At 34.9% G+C, this 23,558-nt stretch overlaps 1 protein-coding gene across 1 annotated transcript in view; it reads left to right on the top strand.

Annotated features, from left to right (window-relative positions):
* The window catches only part of RYR2 (ryanodine receptor 2), a 430,134-nt gene that overhangs the window by 375,425 nt on the left and 31,151 nt on the right, over positions 1 to 23,558 (top strand). The window contains exons 84-92 of the mRNA XM_086745890.1: positions 1,607 to 1,683; positions 3,622 to 3,695; positions 11,485 to 11,565; positions 12,686 to 12,774; positions 14,984 to 15,112; positions 17,110 to 17,214; positions 19,430 to 19,511; positions 20,589 to 21,892; positions 22,301 to 22,365. Coding sequence (XP_086602016.1) covers positions 1,607 to 1,683; positions 3,622 to 3,695; positions 11,485 to 11,565; positions 12,686 to 12,774; positions 14,984 to 15,112; positions 17,110 to 17,214; positions 19,430 to 19,511; positions 20,589 to 21,892; positions 22,301 to 22,365 — 2,006 coding nt within the window. The remainder of the gene's footprint in view (positions 1 to 1,606; positions 1,684 to 3,621; positions 3,696 to 11,484; positions 11,566 to 12,685; positions 12,775 to 14,983; positions 15,113 to 17,109; positions 17,215 to 19,429; positions 19,512 to 20,588; positions 21,893 to 22,300; positions 22,366 to 23,558) is intronic.

Raw genomic sequence — 23,558 nt, 5'->3', positions numbered from 1 at the left:
GTCCTTAGCTTACGCCATGGAGACTATTGATGAAAAAAACAGAGAGGTCAAACTTTATTTATCAATCTATAGTAAAATAATGTGGTGAGCAATGGATAAATCTAATATATTAGCAGTATTCTGCACTGTTGAAGAGAAGTGCCTTACAGAGGGTATATTCAGTGTTCTGTACTAGTTGAAGATTCTGGAGTCCAGGCGGCTTCGTATCTGCCATTACTACATTGCTGTAGGGCAGTTTGAAGAATACTGACAACTGGGAACAGTTAAGGTCCCAGGTTAAACAACCACTGAAGCAGCTGAATGCAGCCAAAAATAATGTTCTTTTCAGCGGCTATCAGTAGCAGGAATTGACCAGAAAGACCACAAATTGTGCAGAAAAGTATCTGCTTGAACCATTGCCAGGAAAATAATTACATTTGTACATATTTATTTAATCTGAATTTGTGATGCTACAATTAATTTTTTTAATGATTTGATGAAGTCTTAACTAGTCAGAATACAAGAAACAGTTACTAGTACAGTAACAATAATACAAATATTACTAGTCTAAATTACGTACTTATAACATAAAAGCATCAGTAATACAGTTAGAACTGCTGCATTTTCAGTTGCTTCATTTCTACACATTTTCTCTGGTGTTATGCTCACCTTTTCAATTTTCCTTTAGGTCCTAAGATCAACTCCACAGTCTTCCTTGGGAAGAATGGTATGGGTGGGGGGAGAGGTACAGAAGTGGTTTTGAAAAGTCATCATTGTCATCTGGAATTCTTTGCTTCAATTAGTATGGCGTTGGTGGGGATGTTCCTTTTCTATGATCTTGAGTCTACTTGGGGTTATGCTGAAATGTTTTGTTAACACTATCTGCTTATGTACTCTTTCATTTTGGAACTTATTTGTTACCCATTTTTCCTATTATTTTTGTTATTTTCCAAAAAGAGTTTTACCTCATTCACTATGTGAATCCTTGTAGCTTTCCTACTAAGACTTATCTTTGAGCATTCTGATTTTTGTTCACAACTGGGACCTCCAGTGTCATCCTATATCTTCACTCAGCAACATATTGCATTCTAGAATCAGAGTTCACTCCACTGAATAACTTCTTGTTATTGCAATCTATTCTCAGATAGGTGTTACACATTACAATAAAGCTGCAACAAATTTTAAAAATATTCACATGACTATTAACATGTTGTTGCAGCTGAAATAATCTAAAACAAACCGAGGTCATGACAAGCAGAATCTGATGCTGAAGTGGTGGTGTCAATACAAATTTGTGGCCTACTAGTGGCAAGATTGTATTTATGCTGAACACAAAATTCTGCTGGCTATGTTGACTTTAGTTCCTGTCTTTATGTTCCATGTTTTAGGAAGGAATATCCAAAATAAATTACTTTCTTTTCTACAAAGGACATAAGCATTTAATGTTCTTTATATTTTTGATACCTAGATTTTTCTCTGCAAGACTCTTATCTAATTTGTAAATATTAGAGATATTTTAAAACACCAGCATCACTAGTAATCTAGAATCCATATAGTATTAAGTGAATTAAATTAACACATAGTATATATATTAATTATCTGCATAAATTATTTGTGTTTACTGCAGAAAATGCTTGACTACCTCAAGGACAAAAAGGACGTGGGATTCTTTCAGAGCCTTGCTGGTCTTATGCAGTCCTGTAGGTAAGCAAATATCTACTTTAAAAATTGATTATTTCACATTTAGGTCTTGTTCCACAGGATTTATAGTTTTGGAAAGATCCTCTACATACTTTTTGCAAACGGCACCTGGGGACTGTAATGTGCTAGATTTGGGGTAAAGGACAAGATGGTGCTCGTGGTAAGAATATCTTCATATGATATGGATCTACCTTGGTAAAAGAGCTCTTTTCACAAATGTTTATGGCGTTTGTGTCTGCTTGAGATATGCCAGAAAACAACTCGAGTTAGGAGAATTCCCTGGGGGAAATTCTGAACTCTGGAGGTATCCTGTAATCCTGCAGAGACCAGGTTCAGTGTTAAGTAATTATTAACGTTTTGGGAAAACTCTACTTTGTTATGAATATTAATAGGACTTTAGAAGGCAGAAAAAGGAATTGAATGGTTGTGTCTTAATGAACTGTGGAGGCACTGTGACTTTTATGTCCATTCATTTTTCTTGACATTTTATATTGATTTTTACATATATATTAAAAACATATGTGTGTTTTATATATAATTATTAAGAATAAACTGTATCAATAAATAATGTATTAATTAACATAAAATATAGAACTAAATGGGGCTTCCTTTCAAGCAGTTTAGTCTTCTGTTGTGTCAAGGGTACCATGTTATATCCTTTTTCTTAACACGGTCTTGGACTAAGTTTCATTTTCAAATTATGGAGGTTTCTTGCCAGCAGAACTCCTACTGTAGTTCATGTACATTCATCTGACTTTCATAAACTTTCCTGCTTCTGAAGAAAGGTATCCATGGCTAGCTGACTTGCTAAGCCATGAAGGGCAGAAATTTGGAGATTCACAAATGGAAATATGTGAGAGTATAATTCCCTTAAATCTGGTTAGTTGAATACATATTCCCCTTTGGCAGCTTCAGTTTTTGAGAACGTGGAGGGAGAGAACACTGAATGGAACTAATAATGTCATAGTGTCTTAATGGACCTTGCTGCTTGGGATGAGTTGGGCTGTAATATAAAAGTAGTCAGTAATTTGGTGCCATGGTTTAACCTCAGTCAACAATCTAGTATTACACAGCTGCTCGCTCATGCTCCCTCTCCCCAGGTTATGTGAGAGAGAATCAGGAAGAAAAGAAAACTCGTGGGTTGAAATAAAGACAGTTTACTAGGATAGCAAAGGAAGATATAGTAAATATATATATGTTAATAATGATAGTAATAATAATATATAGGGATAATAAAATATATAAAATGCATGATGCACAATTTCTCACCACTCAACGACCCGATGATTGATACAGCCCGACCCAAGCAACAATCACAGAATGAATCCAAAAAGTGATCCCAAAGCAATCCTGAGCAGTGAGAGAAAAAGTGAGCCAGTGCCCACTGGCCAACCCTACTTATATGCTGAGCATGATATATGGAATGGAATACTTTGGCCAGTTTGGGTCAACTGTACCGTCTATACCCCTCCCAGCTTCTTGCATCTGCATTATTAATGAAACCAAAGAAGCTGAAAAAGTCCTTTGTGTCTTAGCAACAAGTAATAACATCAGTGTATTATCAACATTCTTCACATACCAAATCCTATACTAAATCCAAAACACAGCAGCTACTGGGAATACAGCTGGAATCAGGACATATGGCTTGTTTGTAATCCCTAAAATTAGTATATATATCATAAACACATACATTCCTCTTTTACCGCCAGTCATAGAGAGCTAAGTTCTATTGTCATTTGCAGGGCAAAAGCAGGTTAAGTCTATAGAGCTGAGTTTTTTAATCTTGCAGCAGACATATATATTAAGCCACTGAAATGTCTTCTTGACACTAGTATGATTATACACTTAAATGAAATCACAGATCCTTCTCTATCTTTCACAAAATGAAATATTACATATATTTAATTAATGATAGGGCAAATGTAATTTTTCTCATTGCAGTGTTCTTGACCTAAATGCATTTGAACGTCAGAACAAAGCAGAAGGCCTTGGCATGGTGACTGAAGAGGGATCAGGTACTATTGATTTAACAGAAATGATCTGTGAACTTTTCTCTTTCCCGTTTTGCATAAGCAAGCTAAATTTGAAAGAACCCTGTAAATATATATCTAGAGGCTGAAGATAAAATATGATTCCTAAGAGTGTTCTATATTTAATTGATCTACCTAAGCCCATGCTTGTCAATAGTAAATCACTAACATGTGTTGAGTTTCAGAACAATCTCAGAGGACTCTTCCCCATCATTCTGAAGAAGTGAAGATGTTACATGTAAAATTGAAAACAGATTCTAGTTACAAACATCAGTGTTTATGCATGTAAAACATTTCAGAAGTCCCTAACCAGTTTCAGCGTAAAATTAAATTAAGATTTTCTACCTGATTTCTTAAACTGTCTTGGCTGGAATGAAAACCAGACAATTTCGTTAAGCAGTAAGTTAAATATTAGAGGTCAAGGGAACTGTATCTGCTATTTGGAAAAAAAGTCTGCTGGGAAAGCCTTCTCTCTGAAATAATTCTTTTCTGTTTGTCTTTGGGGAAATATTTCAGAATTTTTGCTTTACTTTTGATGTTGAACCAATTTGGCTTTCTACCCTCTGTGTTGTCAGTTCACTGTCAATTTCTTTCTCTTGTCTGACAGTAAGTTCTACTACTCCCTTACTGTGATTGTCTGGAAACATTAGGTTCATTCTTATGTGACTTAATAGAGCTACCAAAGCACATTTTCTCCCCTTACCTTCAGTATTTTTTGCGGTGTATTTTTATGTTTAAATCCTACAGTGACCTAATCTTTTAACATGTTTTTGTCTTAAAAACAAGGTAAAAAAGCTTGACTGCATAATCATTATTGCATTTGGGGATTCATAATTCATACCTGCAACACTGCATACCTCATTGGCTATTGTGCCTGTAGCTCTTTTATGTGGCATATTTCTTGAATATTCAACTGCTTGTCTCAAATCAAAGTCATGAACTATTAAATATGACTGAATGACTTCAAGACCAATCATAAACGCTGCTTCTCCAAAAGTGCTCACATAGTTTACATTATACATAAAATCTTGCACGATTTACAGGAGTAAATCAAATAAAGTTAACCCACATGGATAAAATTGGTCACAAGATTGTGGACTGAGCACTGATGCAGCTATCTGACATATAAGGTTTTGGCCGTTACTTTCATGTTTTACTGAAGATTATTCTCCACAATGTTTTCCTCTTTTGGACAACATTTCTACTACTAAATAATTAAATTTATTATTTATCATGTTGGATATTTAAATGAACTGTCAAGATGTCAGCTCATTTATCTTTTGATAACTGCCTCTATTTCTATAAATGACAGATTTTGCATGCAAATATAAATAAATCTTTAAACACTGCGTAATTTACTCTAGCTATGTTAGAGTATTTTTGGGCTTCCTCATTTGAGGGATTTTTAAATTTTTCTGTTTATTTAATCTTTTAGTGCATAACTAACTTTGCCAAAACCAATACTAACTATATTTTGTATTTGCTAAAAAAATTCTCAACTTTTTTTTTCTTTTTTTCCCTGTTTCTTTTTCTTTGAACTAATTGTCCTGTCCTCCCTTCCTCAGTCATCACTCATGAGCGTGGTAATTATTCAAAACAACTGCCTATTCTTTCTTTTTACTGCTGTTAGCTCTGTGTCAGCACTGTACAGCTCCTGAACACCATTACATTTTTTGTTCCTGTAAGACTGTTAAACTAGTGGATTCTTTTCTATTATTATTACAATTGTGTATTCCAAACTTCTTGGTTTTTGTGTCAACTCTCCCCACTTTGTTCTTCCTCCCTTTCTCAGGATTTGCACAGTAACTGGCACACTAGATGTAAGAGCAGCAAGCTTTTTTAAACTCTTTTTTTTTCCTGTTCTTTTTTATTTCTTTTCATTTTAGTAAGCCCAATATTTGCAATGAATGAATGTTTCTTTTTTTTTTTTTTAAAATAGTACACCTATACATACACAAAGCCTTATGCTATAGTCCTCTTGTAGTATTTATGTTGTGTATTGAATGTGGCTTTACTGCTGCATTGATTTGTGCAAGCACAGGAAATCAGTGGTGGATCCAGTGAGGATTTGAGGGAGGTTAGAAAGGCGAGGGCTTGCCGCTGGCTAGGCTTATCTAATGCTGTCAGGAGTTGATACAAGAAAGAGATGATGCATTGTTACATTAGAAGAATCAATAATCTTTACAGGTAGTTCTTCCTTGCTCTGAAAGCTACTTGATGTATTCCTATACCTGAAAGGTTCCTTCCTTCAGGTAAAGGAAGAGCTTTCTAGGAGGAGTTACCATGAGATATTCCCATTGCCATGACAAATGAGAATTTCAAATACAAAGTTTGTATACCATTAAGCAGAAACAATAACCTCAAACACAGCAGATGTCTTTTCATTAGCCAAATGTTGGTGAGCGGGATGATCTGGATTTTTATTTGTTTTCTCAGTGGAAATTTTTTATTTGGCAGATTAACAAAATTCTACACTTAGGATTGTGTGTTTTTGTTTTCTATGTTACTGAGCGGCAGCAATGTCAAGATACAGTAATCACATTGTGTCAAAGATTTCTTGGCACAAAGCGATAATATTTGCTAACAGCACCTTTTTATGTATTAATACCCAGCTATTGAAAAATCAAGAAAACAGAACAAAGCAGAGCCAAAACAAGAAAAAAAAGACTGTACTTTTTCTTTTCACAGTTACATTATTCTTGATATTATGTTACCTCAAATAATAATATTTTTTTTGTATTATGAAGCACACCATTTTCAATTCATTGAAAAATTAGTTTACATAAGAGCTGTACAGGTACTGGTATTAATACCTGATAGCATTATGAAAGCCCAACCAGCGTGTCTGTGGAGAGACTCTTGTAATGAACGGTTTCCAAGTATCCTACATTTTATGGGATACCTGAGATCATACGTCTGTTTGCAATCCTATGAATAACCATCTGTAAATACTACAAAGGAAGTACCAAAGATGTAGAAATGTTTTCTTCTTCCTTTTTTTTTGAGAGGGATACTTACTCAATGAGTAATTAATTACTCCTCAAGTAAAGACAATTTTTTTTTGATTCCCAAGGGAATGATGTGATGTAAAATGTGCTCTGTAGCCTGTTTCTCATGTCATCTGAATCTGATGCAGAAGCATGTTAATGAGTAATTGTCACTGAGTTTACAACCTGTAAACCTGAAACTATTCTTGCCAAAGTAAAAGGAAAAACTGCTCTTGACACTTATGGGAATAAAGTCAACTTTTTGTCAAAGGCAGTGCTATGTAGTTTCTGATCCCATGTCAACCTTGGCAATAGGTAGAGAGCCCTATATTGAGGCAACATGGATGTGAGATTTATTATTCTCTTCCGACTGTTCCTTTGTGCTGTCCGCATCGTAAGCTCCTTGTCCTGATATTACTCTGACTGGTACTACCTTCCCTTTCCAAACCCTGGAACCCCCACTGGTAACAACATTGATGGTTCTTTAGCAAATGTGTTTCTTACTTGTTTTTGTGATGTACTCAATGTTGTTTCTTCTGTATGTATTCTGTTTTTATTGTTCTGTTTCCTTTTCAAAAAAGGGGGGGTCAAAACCAGACACATGTAGAAACACTTGTTATCTTGCAATGGTTTTTCATTTTTCACTTAACACTCATACTCTATTTCACTGTAAGTCACAAAATCTTGAAAGTGCAATGTTTTTCTCCTTTTGAAAGACTTGTTTTACTTATCATATGATGTAATAAGTTTAAGATGTTAAGTTTACACTTAGATTATTTTACCATTTTTTCCTTTTTGTCAGGAAAGCTCTACTTTTATTTTTAATCTTCTAATATCATATGATTGGCATTATTTTGTTTCTTCACAAGTTCTCAGAAGGCTTATTTTAATAAAATATAATTTTAGAAAGAAATTTGATCTGATAGTAGATCTTAAAGGACTTTCTATTAAACTGACGAAGAGTGGCACACATGCTATATCATAAATAGCTATAAGGAGGGTACACATCAGGGCTATTTTCAGCCATGAATAATGTGAAATCAATAAATAATGCTTTTGTCCTTCACCGACCTAGTCACTTTTAAAATGAATGTTTGAATTCTTCATGATGCACTGTAGCATACATCGGAGGAGTGTTTTCTACCTTTATATCACTGTATTTGAATCAGTGTTTGCATTTAAAAGGGAACTTATGTAGCTTCAGTTCAGAAAAATCGTTATGCATCACTTGGTGAGAAAACAAGTGCTTTTCTTATTTGAATCACATTCTTGAAAAGTCAGAGCAGCATGCACAATCCAACCCAATATTGCCCAGGTTTTGTGTTAGGAATAAATTCACTTGGTTTACCATGGGAGGGCTTTGCTCTTGCTTAACAGCCATCAAAAAGGAGCCCTGTTCCCTTTTGAAAGATGAAATTATTTATATATTTCTGTAATATGTAGTGTCAGACAATTGTTTCTGAGTAGTAATAGAAGTCAGATCTTTTCTGTTGAGGATTTTTTTTTAAAAAAAAAGGCAAAAAAAAAAAGAGAATTTTTAAACTTGAACACGTGCACTTTCAAGGAAAAAAAACCCATGTATTTAATTTTTCATTCAATCTTATTTTCATTTCCTACACGATACCTCTATTTCTGTATATCACAAACACAAGCTACCGGTTTTGCAAAAAGTACAGGCTTAAAATCTTTATGTAGCCATATCATTTACATACAGCATGAGCAATGGCAGCATTTTAACATCTAAGCAAATATATGCCAGAATATACTTCATATCAACAAAAATTAAAGAATATGGGTTAGTGACAGCCTAAGTCATGCTATATGCAGTGTGCATGTTTGTAAGTACATTATCTATGCAAATATTTATGTGTACTGGCTTGAATTTGTGTGCACAGCAACAAAGACTGTTCTCTTAGATTTTATAGAAAGAAATAGATCTGCACTTCAGTTCTGTAGTTTCCACCGAGACAGTTCTTGCAGTCAGTAAGTAACATCTGAAAGTTAAAATTCCTGACAAAATCAACATTGATTTTAGTCAGATTTTGATCAGCTGTAGAAATTGAAAACCAGGATTATTTTAGATCTTAGTATGGCCAAGCTGTTGGAAACAGGTTTTTTTCCTTCATTTTGAAATATGTAAAATATTTCCAAAAGGAATGGATCTTTCAGTTTATATGAAATTATGTACCTAAACACCTGATTTTGCAGAATTTTGCAATCAATTTGATGAATTTTGTGATTTCTTTACAATGGAGCTGATTATAAAGCCCTTCCAAACCCTTCTAGTATTAAAATTGGAATTTATTTTATAAAAATTCCTAAATTCCAGTGGGTGTACTAAAAGCCAGAAGTTTACTTCGAAGATTAATCTGAGATTTATTTTCCTCCTTCTGAAAAATGTTACTTGATAAGAGGGCAAGAAAAATAGAGGTGCAAAAATGTTAAACTGTAACTTATTCTGTAGTCTTATTCATACAAATGGCTTCAATTCAGTGATGTCTTGGTATGCAAGAAATACCTGATTGGGCCCTTTATGGACTTGATTTTTCCAACTGTAATACATCAGCAATTTTCCTTGTGAGTTATTTTTTTAAATCCTTGCCATCTCAGCAGTCAAGCTGTGTGCTTTGGGTTTGTGAAAGTACAGGCTCCACCAAATATTTAGCTTTCTGTAATGTGTATATTTACAAAATATAAATATGCATCTAGATCAACAAAGCATGTGACTAAGTGTAACTTTAAGCATGACAGGAGTTCAGTTAAATTAAAAACAAACAAACAAAAAAGTGACTAATCCTGTGGGATATTCTATACTCTGATTGTTGTTCAGCAACCTATCTTGCAGGGCTGAACCTGCGTGTGATATTGAACACCATCCTTTTAAGTGCACAGGCACCTCTTGATTTTGCCTTCTTGGGCATATATTGTGTGTATACAATATATGATATTGACAGTAATTTATTTTTCATTGTTTAATTAGCTGAAAGGATTTTCAGTCTTCTATATATTCTTTGATATTTACGTCTGGGATGGTAAAAAATTTCATGGAATGTCAGTTATAGTATTTAGCTCATTCTTGGAGAAAGAATTGCGTATTGTTTGCCACTACCATAAGTATATGTCTGGAATTAGGAGGAATAGCATTTTATCTTTCCCCTGTTACAAGAATCTGCCTTTGCATATACTTTGCTGCTACATACTCTTAATATGAAACAACACGTGTTGATGGCAACAGGAAAGAGTGAAATTCTGTACCTTTAAAATATTCATATTAGTTTTCAAATTGCTTCTGCTTCCTAATCCAACCATTGTACTGAAGCTTCTAATTTGAAAATTCACAGGCTATGGATTGGTAAGTCCATTAGCTTGAACTTGTAATAGTTAATGAATTTATGTAAAGTTAAATTTCTGATCATGTTTGTGAATTCAGCTGTAATAATGTAATTATCATAATATGATCATTTATAAACGTAGATATAACAATTAGAGTTATCCACCAATATAACAGTATGTCAGTAATTGTTAATGTAGTTTTTGTCTATAACCTTCTTGAAATTTTTTTTTTAATTCGCCTACTCTTCTGGTTTCCTTCTGTTTACCCACTAAAAATATTGTCTTTGTAGACATGAGATTTTTAAGTTCAGATAAAAGCCTAAAATACCTCCCCATTAAAGAAAAAATCTTCCAAATTCTTTTGCAGTTTGCTTACATTTTTTATCTCATTTAATTTTGTTGCTACAAATAGCAGTTGGCCACATATTAAACGATGTAGATTCTTTAAAAAGCATAAATTTTTATGGCTCCTATTTTTATTGCCATCCACATTCCAAATTATTTTCCTAAGTCCTAAATGGAAATTTCCTTACTTTCAATAGATGAACTTTATTGTTTTGAACACCTATGTTTTTGTCCTCTTGTGTTGTTTTATTAGCTTTTCTACATTTTCCTCAGTTGCAGTTATTTTCCTGGGTGAATGATTGTTTCTCCTCTTCACATGTCAGTGTACAAAGTTAACTGTGTGTATCGATGTAATTGAAATAATGGTGCATTAATTGAGGGCTTTTAGTATACAGTTTCCTATAAAGAATAAAGAAAATAATTTGAAGCTTTATACATTTGGATTTTAGCTATTTACCAAAAAATCAACTCAAGAGCCTAAATCAGTAAAGCACATTGGCATTTGTTCTAGTTCCTCAGAAGTTTATTGGTTTATTTTGTCAAGGGAGACAAATGCCCAACATCCATTTTGTGTCAGCAGCAGAGAGGTGCTAAATCCTCAAATATTTCAGTCTGAATGATTCTTGAGAATGTGCACAGCTGCAAATTTCATGGGTTATTTTAGAGTTTTAAAAAATCTAATAGTTATTTGAGGAATTATTTTTATTACTGTTTGCTTAAATCTCTTTCTGTATTTTTAAGTACCTTGTTTTGTGATGAATGAGAACCAAATTAATCCAATCCTAACCTTTGTATGTAATGCAGCATTTATGCCCACCAAAGTCAAACAATAATGTAAATCATGGATTATTTGTAAAATGTTGCCAAGCTCATGCTGCCATATTTATATTTATAAATAAAAAGTTATGTTTCATAATGTTTTGGGGGGTTTTTTTAACCAAAAAACTATCTGCCAAGCACAAGTCATATGTGCTTCAGATAGATTGGTGGTTATAAATTTTCTCTCCCCTTCTCTCTTTCTTAAAATTAAATATGGAGATTTTCTTCAGGAGCTATGGGGTGTTACTTGGCAGCCTGTGATAATCTGCTTCCATCTGGCCTTTCTACAGGAGAAAAGGTGATGCAGGATGATGAGTTCACCTGTGACCTCTTCCGCTTCCTTCAATTGCTTTGTGAAGGACATAATTCAGGTTTGTGGGCAGGTTGCCAGTCAGCTAAGCCAAGGTGATGGTAGCTAAAGATAAAAACTCTTTGTTGCTGAAGGTTTGGCAGCAAAATATTATGGAAGGTGGAGTAGCTGCTAGAATGTATATGAAAGGAAAATATTTATGTGGAATCAAATTGCCAGGTTTTTTAATCAGCTTTAACTTTGTGGAAAAGATTACTATTTCCAAAATGATGAGTTTTGGATCTTGACCTGCTAGGAAAGGTAAATTTATATAGGAAACAGTAGATGGTTTATAACTTCTATTCAGTAAAGAGGAAAAGTGTAACAGGAAGGAATATTTATTGTTCTTTGTCACTTATATGCTTTCTAGTGTGCACTATTTGGCATTAATGTAAGGTAGAATTGTATGTGACATTACAACGACATAAGCAATACCTTTCTTGAAGCAGTAGCATCTATTTTAAAAATACAAAACCAAACAAATACATTATATTAAACATTTTTTTGTTATTGACTACATTTCCCTGTGTTCTCTGTGTCACTATTAGGGAAGAAAAAGAATAAAAAGTTGGGGTTTTTTTTTAGCCATTGGATATATTTATGACTTTGTAATTGAGAATTTGATAATTATGCGATTTAATTTTTATAGAATCATAGAATCATAGAATGGTTAGGGTTGGAAGGGACCTTCAAAGGTCATCTAGTCCAACCCCCCTGCAAGGAGCAGGGACATCCCTGACTAGGTCAGGTTGCTCAGAGCCTCATCCAGCCTGGCCTTGAACGTTTCCAGAGATGGGGCCTCCACCACCTTTCTAACAAAATATATACTAGGTTTAATTATGTTAATACTGATAGAGTTCTAGAGATGTAAAATTAATCATAAATGAGCTTAAAATAAGTCAAAGCTCTGCAGGTGAAACAGATAATAAAGATTCTGGTTTCAGAAATTCACTCACATGTGATCTCTACAATAAAAGGCTGAAACTCTTAAAATGTTGCTCCCTCCAAAAAAAAAGTGAAAATCCATTCCCTTAAGCTATACTTCTGTAGATTGTGTTAAATCAGGACTAATTTGCAGGAGTACTTTTGTAAGTCTTTAATACTTAAATAAATTTAAATTAAACTATTGTTTGATTTTTTAGATTTTCAGAATTACCTGAGAACTCAAACTGGTAACAACACAACTGTTAATATTATAATTTCCACTGTGGATTACTTATTAAGGGTTCAGGTAGGTTAACTTATATACTAATTAAGTAGATGACAATAATGACTTGCATCTATACAATATTTACAATTTTTTTTTTTTAAATGTTCCATTTATTGAAGACAGAAGTTTTTATGTGGAGACTCTGGATTTGTTAATTTCTCTGGAATTTTCTTCAGCAATACCTGGTTTGCTAGCACAAAAGTTCTGTTAGAGCAAAATTAAACTTCATTCTCATTACAAAATGTTCTGTTTCAATAGAGGAGCACATTTATTTGTCATGATATTTATTCTGGTTACTGTAGCGCATGTTGATTAGAAAGGCTGTAATTCTCTACTGGTTACAGTTCTTTAACAGTTGTTATTTTTACTGTGAGAGTCAAAAGTGACAAAAGTGTGACAGACTGATGTTAGTCATTATATGGAAGAATGCAATGGAGTCTGTTAACCAAGGAGAGCAGGCAGAAGGTGCTAAACTTATCAGTCAATACCATCAGCCAGTTCTTGACTGAGACTAACCTGTGACTGAAAAGTGTTTTGTATTGTTCCAGTTAAGCTTCATCCAGATGCTTTTTAATCCATGTTCTGATTTAGTCTGAACATTGGGCTGGCATGGAATGAAGCATAAGAACAGCACATTGTGTCCTAAGAAGAAAAAAAAAAAAAAAAAAAAAAAAACCAAAAACAAAAGCAGAAAGCTAGATTTAAAACCCTTTAGCCCTCTTTGAATTATCTCCCTTATCTTTACATATTAAAATCATAGAATCATAGAACAGTTAGAGTTGGAAGGACCTTTAAAGGTCATCTAGTCCAACCCTCCTGCAAGGAGCAGGGGCATCTCTAACCAGATCAGGTTGCTCAAAGCCCCGTCCTACCTGGCCTTGAATGTTTCCAGGGATGGGGCATCTACCACCTCTCTGGGCAACATGCTCCAGTGTTCCACCACCCTCATTGTAAAAAATTTCTTTCTTATATCAAGTCTGAATCTACCTCCTATTTTACACCCATTACCCCTCATGCTATTGCAATAGGCCCTGCTATAACATTTCTCCCCATCTTTCCTGTTGGCCCCCTTTAGGTACTGGAAGGTTGCTGTGAGGTCTCCCAGGAACTTTCTCTTTTCCAGGCTGAACAGCCCCAACTCTCTCAGCCTGTCTTCATAGGAGAGGGGCTCCAGCCCTCTTATCATCTTTGTGGCCCTCCTCTGGACTCGCTCCAACAGGTCCACATTCTTCTTATGTTGAGGACTCCAGAGCTGGATGCAGTACTCCAGATGGGGTCACACCAGAGCAGAGTAGAGGGGCAGAATCACCTCCCTTATCCTGCTGGCCATGCTTCTTTTGATGCAGCCCAGGATGTGGTTTGCCCTCTGAGCTTCTAGTGCACACTGCCCACTAGAGAGTAATGAAAAAAATCTAATTTGTTTCCAGATTGGAGCATGTGAAAGACATGAAAACATATTTTGTGATACATGTTAATAATTTTTTACCTATTGTTCTCATCTTTCTGAAAATCACTGTGCATGATAATATATTTTGTTGTGGTTTGTTAAATATATCTTTTCCCTTTAGCTATTTATTATTGTGTATGTCCTGGTTCTGGCTAGGATAAGGGTGAGAATTACAGACTTTGAAAATTAGTGAATTTTAAGTTGCTGCTGTTATCAATGCTGCTTTTTATCCTTAAGCATTCTGTAGAAGTTGTAGGGACAACACAATGATTTCCATTCCATTGCTTACATTGTTGAAGCTTTAATAAGCTCACCTTTGGGGAAGATGGAAAGAGGAATCTTGCACACAAAGCAACATTTGCTCCCACTATTGACTAGGTGTCAAGCATATGCAGCATAAAGAAAGATTGTTTAACGAACAGCATACAGCATGGTAGTACTGAGTACTCCTTTTCATAGTGCAGCAGTTGTATTTCTAAGACCTAATACCAGCAGATCTTATTTATTTATGTATTTAGATGTTTGCTGTGGGGAATTTTAATTATTTATTATTTAATTATTTATTATTAAGTTTATTTGTTTTCCTATTGATCCCCTTGAGATGAAACTATAATTCTTGAAGTAATACTTGAGAATCATTGAGGGTCGTTTAAATCCTTTACAAACTAAATGCTTTTCAGAACTAGAATGCTATCTAATGTTATTTTTCTTATTTTGATGAATAACTGCTTAAAGGCAGTTTGATTACATAATCTCTTAGTGCTTCTTACAACTATTTTTTAGGAATCCATTAGTGATTTCTATTGGTATTATTCTGGGAAGGATGTTATTGATGAGCAAGGACAACGAAATTTTTCCAAAGCTATCCAGGTTGCAAAACAAGTTTTCAATACTCTCACGGAGTATATCCAGGTAAATTAGTTTAATTGGAATTTTATGGATTTCAAAGAAAACTAATCGTACTTTTGTAATGAAGATGTAATGTAGCTAGATATAACATAGATAGAAATATAGTATAGATAAATTTATTTATCAACATCGTTTTAGTGCATTTAAGTGGGAAGTGAAGTTTTGAAATATGTATAGCTGTCCTAAGTCTTTTAGAATCTCAGCAATATAGTCAAATTTACAGTTATAAGTAATAATCATCCTTTAGTTGTAGATAGTAGAGGATTTGAGTTTGTTTTTTGTTTGGTTTTTTTTTGTTTAATTTGGCCTAGACTGCAGCAGTGTTATCTGCTTTAAACTCTTAGCTTTTAATCCATTGAGAAAAATTAAGGTCATTGCAAAACACAGTTGCTATTTAGTCAACAGAATATTAGATTGCATTTTCTGTAAGGAATAAGGCTCTTTGTGTTTGAGATACTAGAGTCACAGATTACATTTGAGAATTGTAGAGGTGGACTCAGCAATAAATGAGATTGGAATCAATTCTGTCAAAGTAACAATATAGCAATTGTTCCACGATATGTTAGGAACGGGGTGTAGTTTAGTTCTTAATTAATTCCTCATGTAAATCAGTCAACAATATTGCAGTTTGTTCCACATCTAATAAGCAGGTGAGAAAGAATCTCTTTTTTAGACTATTAAATGTCTATTATATTGTTTTCATTCAAATGAGAATAATTATTACAAAAATAGTATTTTATCTTTCATGAGGATGAAACGTGATAGAACAGGACTGAATAAATATGAGTAGAGGCAGCTTATATACATGTGCCTACATGTATTTAATGTATACATACATGTATACATACATAATCCCAGGTAGCATTTTTAACTGCTAAAGATTTTATTTGTCATCCTTTGAGGCTTCAAAATATTTTGTATTCCTGCTTTTCAGAAGTTGGAATCTTTGCAAGAATATTCTTTAGCAGTGTGTTCCACAACAGCTGGAATATACTGGGGAAAAAAAAAATCAGGAATCTGATTGTCTAATCATAGAATCATAGAATAGTTAGGGCTGGAAAGGACCTTCAAAGGCCATCCAGTCCAACCCCCCTGTAATGACAGGACATCTCCAACCAGATCAGGTTGCTCAGAGCCCCATCCAACCTGGCTTTGAATGTTTCCAGGGATGGGGCATCTACCACCTCTCTAGGCAACCTGTGCCAGTGTTCCACCATACTCACTGTAAAAAATTTCTTCCTTATATCTAGTCTGAATCTACCTCCTTCTATTTTACAACCGTTACCCCTTGTCCTATCACAACAGGCCTCTTTTAAATATTGAAAGGGCACAATAAGGTATCTCTGGAGCCTCCTCTTCTCCAGGCTGAACAGCCCCAACTATATCAGCCTGTCCTCATAGGAGAGGTGGTCCAGCCCTCTTATCTTTGTGGCCCTCGTCTGGACTCACTCCAACAGGTCCATGTCCTTCTTATTTTGAGGACTCCAGAGGTGGATGCAGTACTCCAGGTGGGGTCTCATGAGATCACAGTAGACGGGGAGAGTAATCTCCCTTGACCTACTGGCCACGCTTCTTTTGATGCAGCCCAGGATAATCTGTTATACCAATTTTGCATTAACCTTCTATAAAGTTTTTCCTGATTTACAGAACTACACATTGAAGAATCAGCTTGAAGATCTGTCCCCCTTTAGCACTGCAGTTTAAAGTTGCAAGCAGATATACTTTTTTGTGGTTTTGAATTAGTAAACTGGGTCTTGGCTAAAACAGAGGAGAATGGTTTTTAGGAGTAGGCATTGCTTGCAGTCAGTGGTGTTATTAAACAGATAATTCTAGATATGTTTAATTTTTCACAGTGGTTTCTAAAGGACAGCCCTGAGCTATGCACTGTATGCACTGCCTGTATATCTTCCTGTTTTTCTTTAGTTTCTTGCAAATAAACTCTGCTTTTCTTTTCTTTTCTTTTTTTTTTTTTTCTTTTTATTTTTTTGCCTGAACATTAGGGGCCATGTACTGGGAATCAGCAAAGTCTGGCACACAGCAGGCTATGGGATGCTGTAGTTGGCTTTCTTCATGTGTTTGCCCACATGCAGATGAAGCTGTCTCAGGTATCTTTTTGTTTTATTTTTTTCCTTTTTAAGTTATTGACTTTTTTGTGAATGATAAACAGACTTGTTAATAGATTTGAGTCGTTAATAACAACAGTCAACAGAGGAAATATGAGGAAAAATAAGAGACAGAGGTGATAGAATACAATAGAGGTGAAGGAATAAATTACAAAATTGTAGTGAGTGTGACTAGCAGGCCTGGAATTGGATTACTGGCCTCAGGCAGAAAGCTGTTTAGATAAGGCTGCAAATAAAGATAAAGCATGTCACCGATATTCAGAAAGAATTAGCCAGTTCCTCTCTTTCATACCAAAGTTCTGCCACAGTGTTTTCTGCAATTTTACACTAAACTTTTATGCAGGACCTGTCTTAATTGATATGTCTTGCAGTGAACCCTACCTAGTTCATCACTATTGAACTCTAGTTTAATGCATGTCTCCATCTAAGCCTTTTTTTACTCTTAGTAGAGAAAGGGGGTAATCAGACCTAAGAATGGGTGAATTGCTTTTGGATGTGAGTACTTACATCATACGCTATAGAAATAGTGTAGGGGACTGGCAGAGACAGCACTTTAGGGGGATAAAGTCAGGTGAGAAGGATCCTGTCCTTAAGCAGTGCATTTTTCAACTTCTTAACTTTTTAAAAGAATTACACATCTTAATTGAATGCAGTGATTCTAAGTTTTTTACATAATTTGACTTTCTCCAAGAAAAATGTCATAAGCTTGTAAAGGTTTTAGCTGTTGTTAAGGAATACAGCTCTGAATGCTCTGAGATTTTTAGATTTCATTATTCTGCTGCAAATGTGTTGATGTTAGTATTCTTTGCATAAATTAAAGTAGTCTTGCTCAGATGATTTTCCTCCCTGCTCTTGGGACTTCATGGCTGAAAGGCTGATTGCTTAGATTTGTAGACTGTGCTACAGGTGTGCTTCTCACTCATTATGGCTGAATAGAGGTCATCTTCAAGCAAATGACATCACAGTGAAACCAATTTTTCAAGAGTGATGCATTGAATTTCAACTGAAGTGTATTTATAAGTGCCTGTACATTCTGGACTGGTTTTGGAACATCTTTATTATTTTAAAAATTGAAAAAATAGTCAATGGTTGGGTAAGCCACAGTAGTGGCTATTGTGCTTTCTTCCTCTATCACTAAAGCAACATGGAAAGCAGTATCTAAGTAGTTATAACAAGTCAAACACATGGTAGCTATGTGTTGATTGAGAAATATGATGTGGCTTTTGGCAAGATCTGTTTTTACAGTAACAAGTTTAGAGTCCCAGCTGTGCCTGGAGTGGCTTCATCACATCTTTTCATTACTGCACGTAGAAAATAATGGTCCTCACCCTGCCACTTCAGAGAGCCAACAAGCTCTCATTTTCATTTATAATGAAAATTTACAAGACAGTTCCATTAGAGATCTTCATTATTTCCAACCTGTGCTGTTTTCAATCCAAGATCCAAATTGCCATAAAGTACCTTGAGTTTGTTGTACTAATCACTGAAGTCCAGCAGTGCTCAAGTATGCCTTATCAACGGCATGATACAACAATGCATCACTGAGGAAGAAATTAAGTAGTTGAATGAATCTGTCCAGATAGGTTCCAGGTTGAAGTCATTGCCAAGCGAAATAGTAAACTCGATAGGCCAAATGAGATAAAAAATAGCTAAAAGAATCGATATAATTTCTATTTAAGGGTATACTAATGGAACTTTATTAATAAATATCTTGAAATTTTATTTCAACTTTTCTTTCTCCCCAGAAATGTTCAGTGGCCTATAATAGAAACACTCACTTTGAATCATGTTACACTTTGAGCTCTATGTGCCGCTGCCATTGTTTTTACAAGTCTTCATAGCTGTCAACTTGATTACACCAACAGTGACAATATTTTAGCTGACATGAAATGTCACAGAGGCATTATCTGTGAGCTTGACATACCCAGTTATTGCTTTAAATTTTTTTCATCACCTTCAGTTTTCACTTTGTTAAATTACTGTCTTCTAAACAGCTGATTGTGTAAGTGTTTGATACTGTTAAGTGTACTGTAAGGAATCAAGCAATTAAATATATTTTCACTGCATTATCAGCTTTGATACTACTAGCTTCTTATTTTCTTAGTCTCATTTTTACAAGGTGAAATATGCATGCAGATACATAAATGTCAAAGAAGTCAATAGATACCTTATTTCATATATTGTGTTCATTATTTAGGATTCCAGTCAAATTGAATTACTGAAGGAATTAATGGATCTTCAGAAGGATATGGTTGTCATGTTGCTGTCTATGCTGGAAGGTAGTCAAAATTTAATTTTAAATCCTCTTTCATGTTTTTTCTAGCAAAGTTTTTACTTCTGTGATTTTCTTCATGTGAGAAATAACGCTCCATTTTCCTTTCGGTTTTTAATTTTCCTGTCTCGGTTGTGAGAAGAGTGTTAAAGTGAATGGGAGATTTTTATATAGTGTAATTGATATAGCTTATATTAATTCTGAATATCAGAAATGTATAACATCTAGCTCTGACAGAAGGTTTATTTTGTTTCCATGAACTTTGCTTCTCTTTTGGGTTAGGTAAAAAGGTTTTTTTTACTATTGAAGTTGGAATTCTGAGTTCTAGGAACTGAACCATTTATCAGTAATTCTATTAACACCTTTACTATATTGAATTTATTTTGTTAGTGATCTTAGCCAGAAGGAACAGGCTTTGATTTGTCTAACGACTAGATTCAAGGTCCTTTATGGCTAGTACCTGAAATTGTGATTCCCCAGGGAATGTGATCATCGTCAAGAAATACTACTATTTCTTTAGCTCCTTTATGGTATTGTATTAGTGCTTCCAATACTAGACTAACTAGACACACACACATAGATGATCTAAAGATCTATTTTCCCTTTTTGCTTCTTAGATGTATCCTATCACATTTATTTTATTGAGACAACTGCTACTGCTTTGCTCATAGAAGGTCACTGAGAACCCAAGTAAATTCTTAGCAATGTAGACTGTGCTTTATGAGTAACCTACCGAGATACACATCCTAACTAAGGTGACACCGTTTCTATGTTGCACTATGGTAAAATTCATAGTATGCTGCCTCGTGTTTAGTACTAGATTAAATGTAACAGATGTCTCTCTGTAGGGCTTGTTAGTTCTTCCTTTCTTTAATGACAAATATGTTGTCACTTTCATTTTTCCCAAGTCTTAGTATAGTGTTATTAGTAAAAGATTTCTGATTTTACAACTGGCTTTCTCATGTGAGTGTCTTAGCCAACAGTTTAGCATTCTTACTGTTTGTTTATTTCACTAGCCATTATTATATACTTTGCAAAACACTTGCTGCCATCAGTATCTCTAACTTCATGTCATCAAATCTAGGTAATGTTGTGAATGGAACTATTGGCAAGCAGATGGTTGATATGCTTGTGGAATCGTCCAACAATGTGGAGATGATTCTGAAGTTTTTTGATATGTTCTTAAAATTGAAAGATTTGACTTCCTCTGATGCGTTCAAAGAATACGACCCTGATGGTAAAGGGATAATTTCAAAGAGGGATTTTCACAAGGCAATGGAAAGCCATAAGCATTACACCCAGTCTGAAACTGAGTTTCTGCTATCATGTGCTGAAACAGATGAGAACGAGACTCTGGACTATGAGGAGTTTGTGAAACGATTCCATGAACCCGCCAAAGACATTGGTTTTAATGTCGCTGTTCTCCTGACCAACCTGTCGGAACACATGCCCCATGATACCCGCTTGCAAACTTTTCTTGAACTGTCAGAGAGTGTGCTGAATTACTTCCAGCCTTTCCTTGGACGCATAGAAATCATGGGCAGTGCAAAGCGCATTGAACGAGTTTATTTTGAAATAAGTGAGTCAAGTCGGACTCAGTGGGAGAAACCTCAGGTAAAAGAGTCAAAGAGACAATTTATATTTGATGTTGTAAATGAAGGCGGGGAGAAAGAAAAGATGGAGCTTTTTGTTAATTTCTGTGAGGATACCATCTTTGAAATGCAACTGGCTGCACAGATCTCTGAGTCAGATCTGAATGAAAGGTCAGCAAATAAAGAGGAGAATGAGAAAGATAAGCCTGAGGAACAGGATCCTAGAATGGGTTTCTTCTCTCTTGTGACCATGAAGTCAGCATTAGTAGCTCTCAAGTATAATTTAATGACTCTTATGAAAATGCTCAGCATGAAGAGCCTAAAGAAACAGATGAAAAAAGTGAAGAAAATGACCATGAAGGACATGGTCATGGCTTTGTTTTCTTCCTATTGGAGCATTTTGATGGGCTTATTACATTTTGCTTGTAGCGTTATCCGGGGCTTCTTTCGCATCATAAGCAGTTTGCTGCTTGGAGGAAGCCTAGTAGAAGGAGCAAAGAAAATCAAGGTGGCTGAACTATTAGCTAATATGCCAGATCCCACTCAGGATGAAGTACGTGGAGAAGGAGAAGAAGGAGAGAGGAAGCCAACAGAAGCTGCATTGCCTGCAGAAGACTTGACAGATCTGAGAACTTTATCAGATGAGAGTGATCTACTCTCAGATATATTTGGTTTGGATTTGAAACGAGAAGGTGGACAGTATAAATTGATCCCTCACAATCCAAATGCTGGTTTGAGTGATTTACTGAGCACTCCCTCCTTAGCTCCAATGCCTGAGGTGCAGGAAAAAGTCCAGGTAACTATCATTTATTTCTGCCATATGTTTCTCTTTTTCATATGTTGAGTATAGTCTTGAGACTAAACTTGCATCTGTGTTTTTTTGGGGGGTTTGTGGCATGTTTTTTAAGGAATCACATGTAATTACTGGTGTTTAGCCTCTCTGACATCATACACTTGAATTCCCACAGTCGTCTCTAAGTACATGGTGTTTTGGTTTACTTTTAATTCAGTGTTAATTCAGTAAAAAAAAAAAATTGGTTTAATTCAGTTAATTCAGCTCTTCATTATTGTAAATTGGAGGATCATCTTATCTGAAGGTTTAATTCTTTTTTTTTTAAAGCCTTAGATTCTGTACTCTGTCTATCCTTTTAACTACCTCTATACTTCTAGTAATGTTTAGACACTTTATTCTTACTTTCTGTAGGAGCAGGTGAGAGAAGATGAAAAGGAAGAGAAGGAGGAGACAAAGTCTGAACCTGAAAAAGCAGAGTATGTCTTACTTTAACCTATGATCCTCTGAAGTGTGGTTTGTTTCACAGAAAAAACAGCTCAATTTTTACGTACTTCTTTGCCTTTAATTTTGTGTCCATTCACATACCACTGTTAGAATTAATTTTTTTTTACCATCCTCCACACCTGTGCACATTTGCAAGGAAATGCCATGTAAATAACATTATGCAGAGATTTTATGAATTTCCCTCTTCTAGGCAGCATCCTTTGTAGTGTTGATTTATTTTCTTTTAGAATGTGTTTGATTTATTAAATTTTTCTTGGCAAGTCTAAAAGCTAAAAAAAGAATCTTAGAAAAATTGTAAGAGTATCTGTGTTCAAGAGACGTGTTATCCATCAGTGACAGAGGCTGAATCTGTTTTTCCCCTCCTATTTGCTATGGCCTGTTTTGAGTTATTTGGATTTTGCAAAACTGTAATATTCCAATGTAATTTTAATGAATTACTGAGTACTCTCACATCTTTATGAAGAACAAATGTTAATATTTGTTAAATTATCATTTAAATATTTTTTGATATATTAAAATCTAATGTTAATGATATTATGTCTGAATAAAAATAGTGGAAAGCAAAACATAATGCTTTGTTTTAACAAGGAATAAGTATTACACTCCATTTCTGTATTTTATGATTCCTGATACAAGTACAATTCTGACTTGTGTACAGTTCCTGTAGCTGATATGTCACTGTCAAAATTCTAAGTGGGTCCCTTAGTCTCAAGCTCTATCCTTATTACTCTCCTGGGATGACAAACACTTGCCAGTGACAAAAACTCTACTTCCTAATCAGTACAGCAAATTTCTAGCTCAACTATTTTAACTTTGTAAAGGGGAGTCTTGCTGACTTTTGCAGGTCACTTCACTATTGATTGCTCCACTTGACTGTGTGAGCTGCAGTGATACCTGCGTTCTCAGTGCGGTGCCTGGCACTGAGAGCTGCCCTGAAGCCACTTCTAACATAAGACAAACTTTCAAGTGGACTTTCAAGTGAAAGTTTGTTGAGTGTATTCTAGAAAGAGAAGCAGCTTAGGACATCAGTTATTCTGTTTGTAGATAGGTACAGAGAAGTTAATAATGTAACTTATAAGTTACGTCTCACTCTGATTTGGCTTCAAATGGAATTCTGTGATCCTTTCATCTGTCATGCTGTCAGGTCAGATTAACTTCCAAGATA

Source organism: Chlamydotis macqueenii, chromosome 3 (genome assembly GCF_036417535.1).
Source record: "Chlamydotis macqueenii isolate bChlMac1 chromosome 3, bChlMac1.mat, whole genome shotgun sequence".
In the NCBI taxonomy this organism is placed as follows: domain Eukaryota; kingdom Metazoa; phylum Chordata; class Aves; order Otidiformes; family Otididae; genus Chlamydotis; species Chlamydotis macqueenii.
This window is presented reverse-complemented; position numbering and strand designations above follow the sequence as displayed.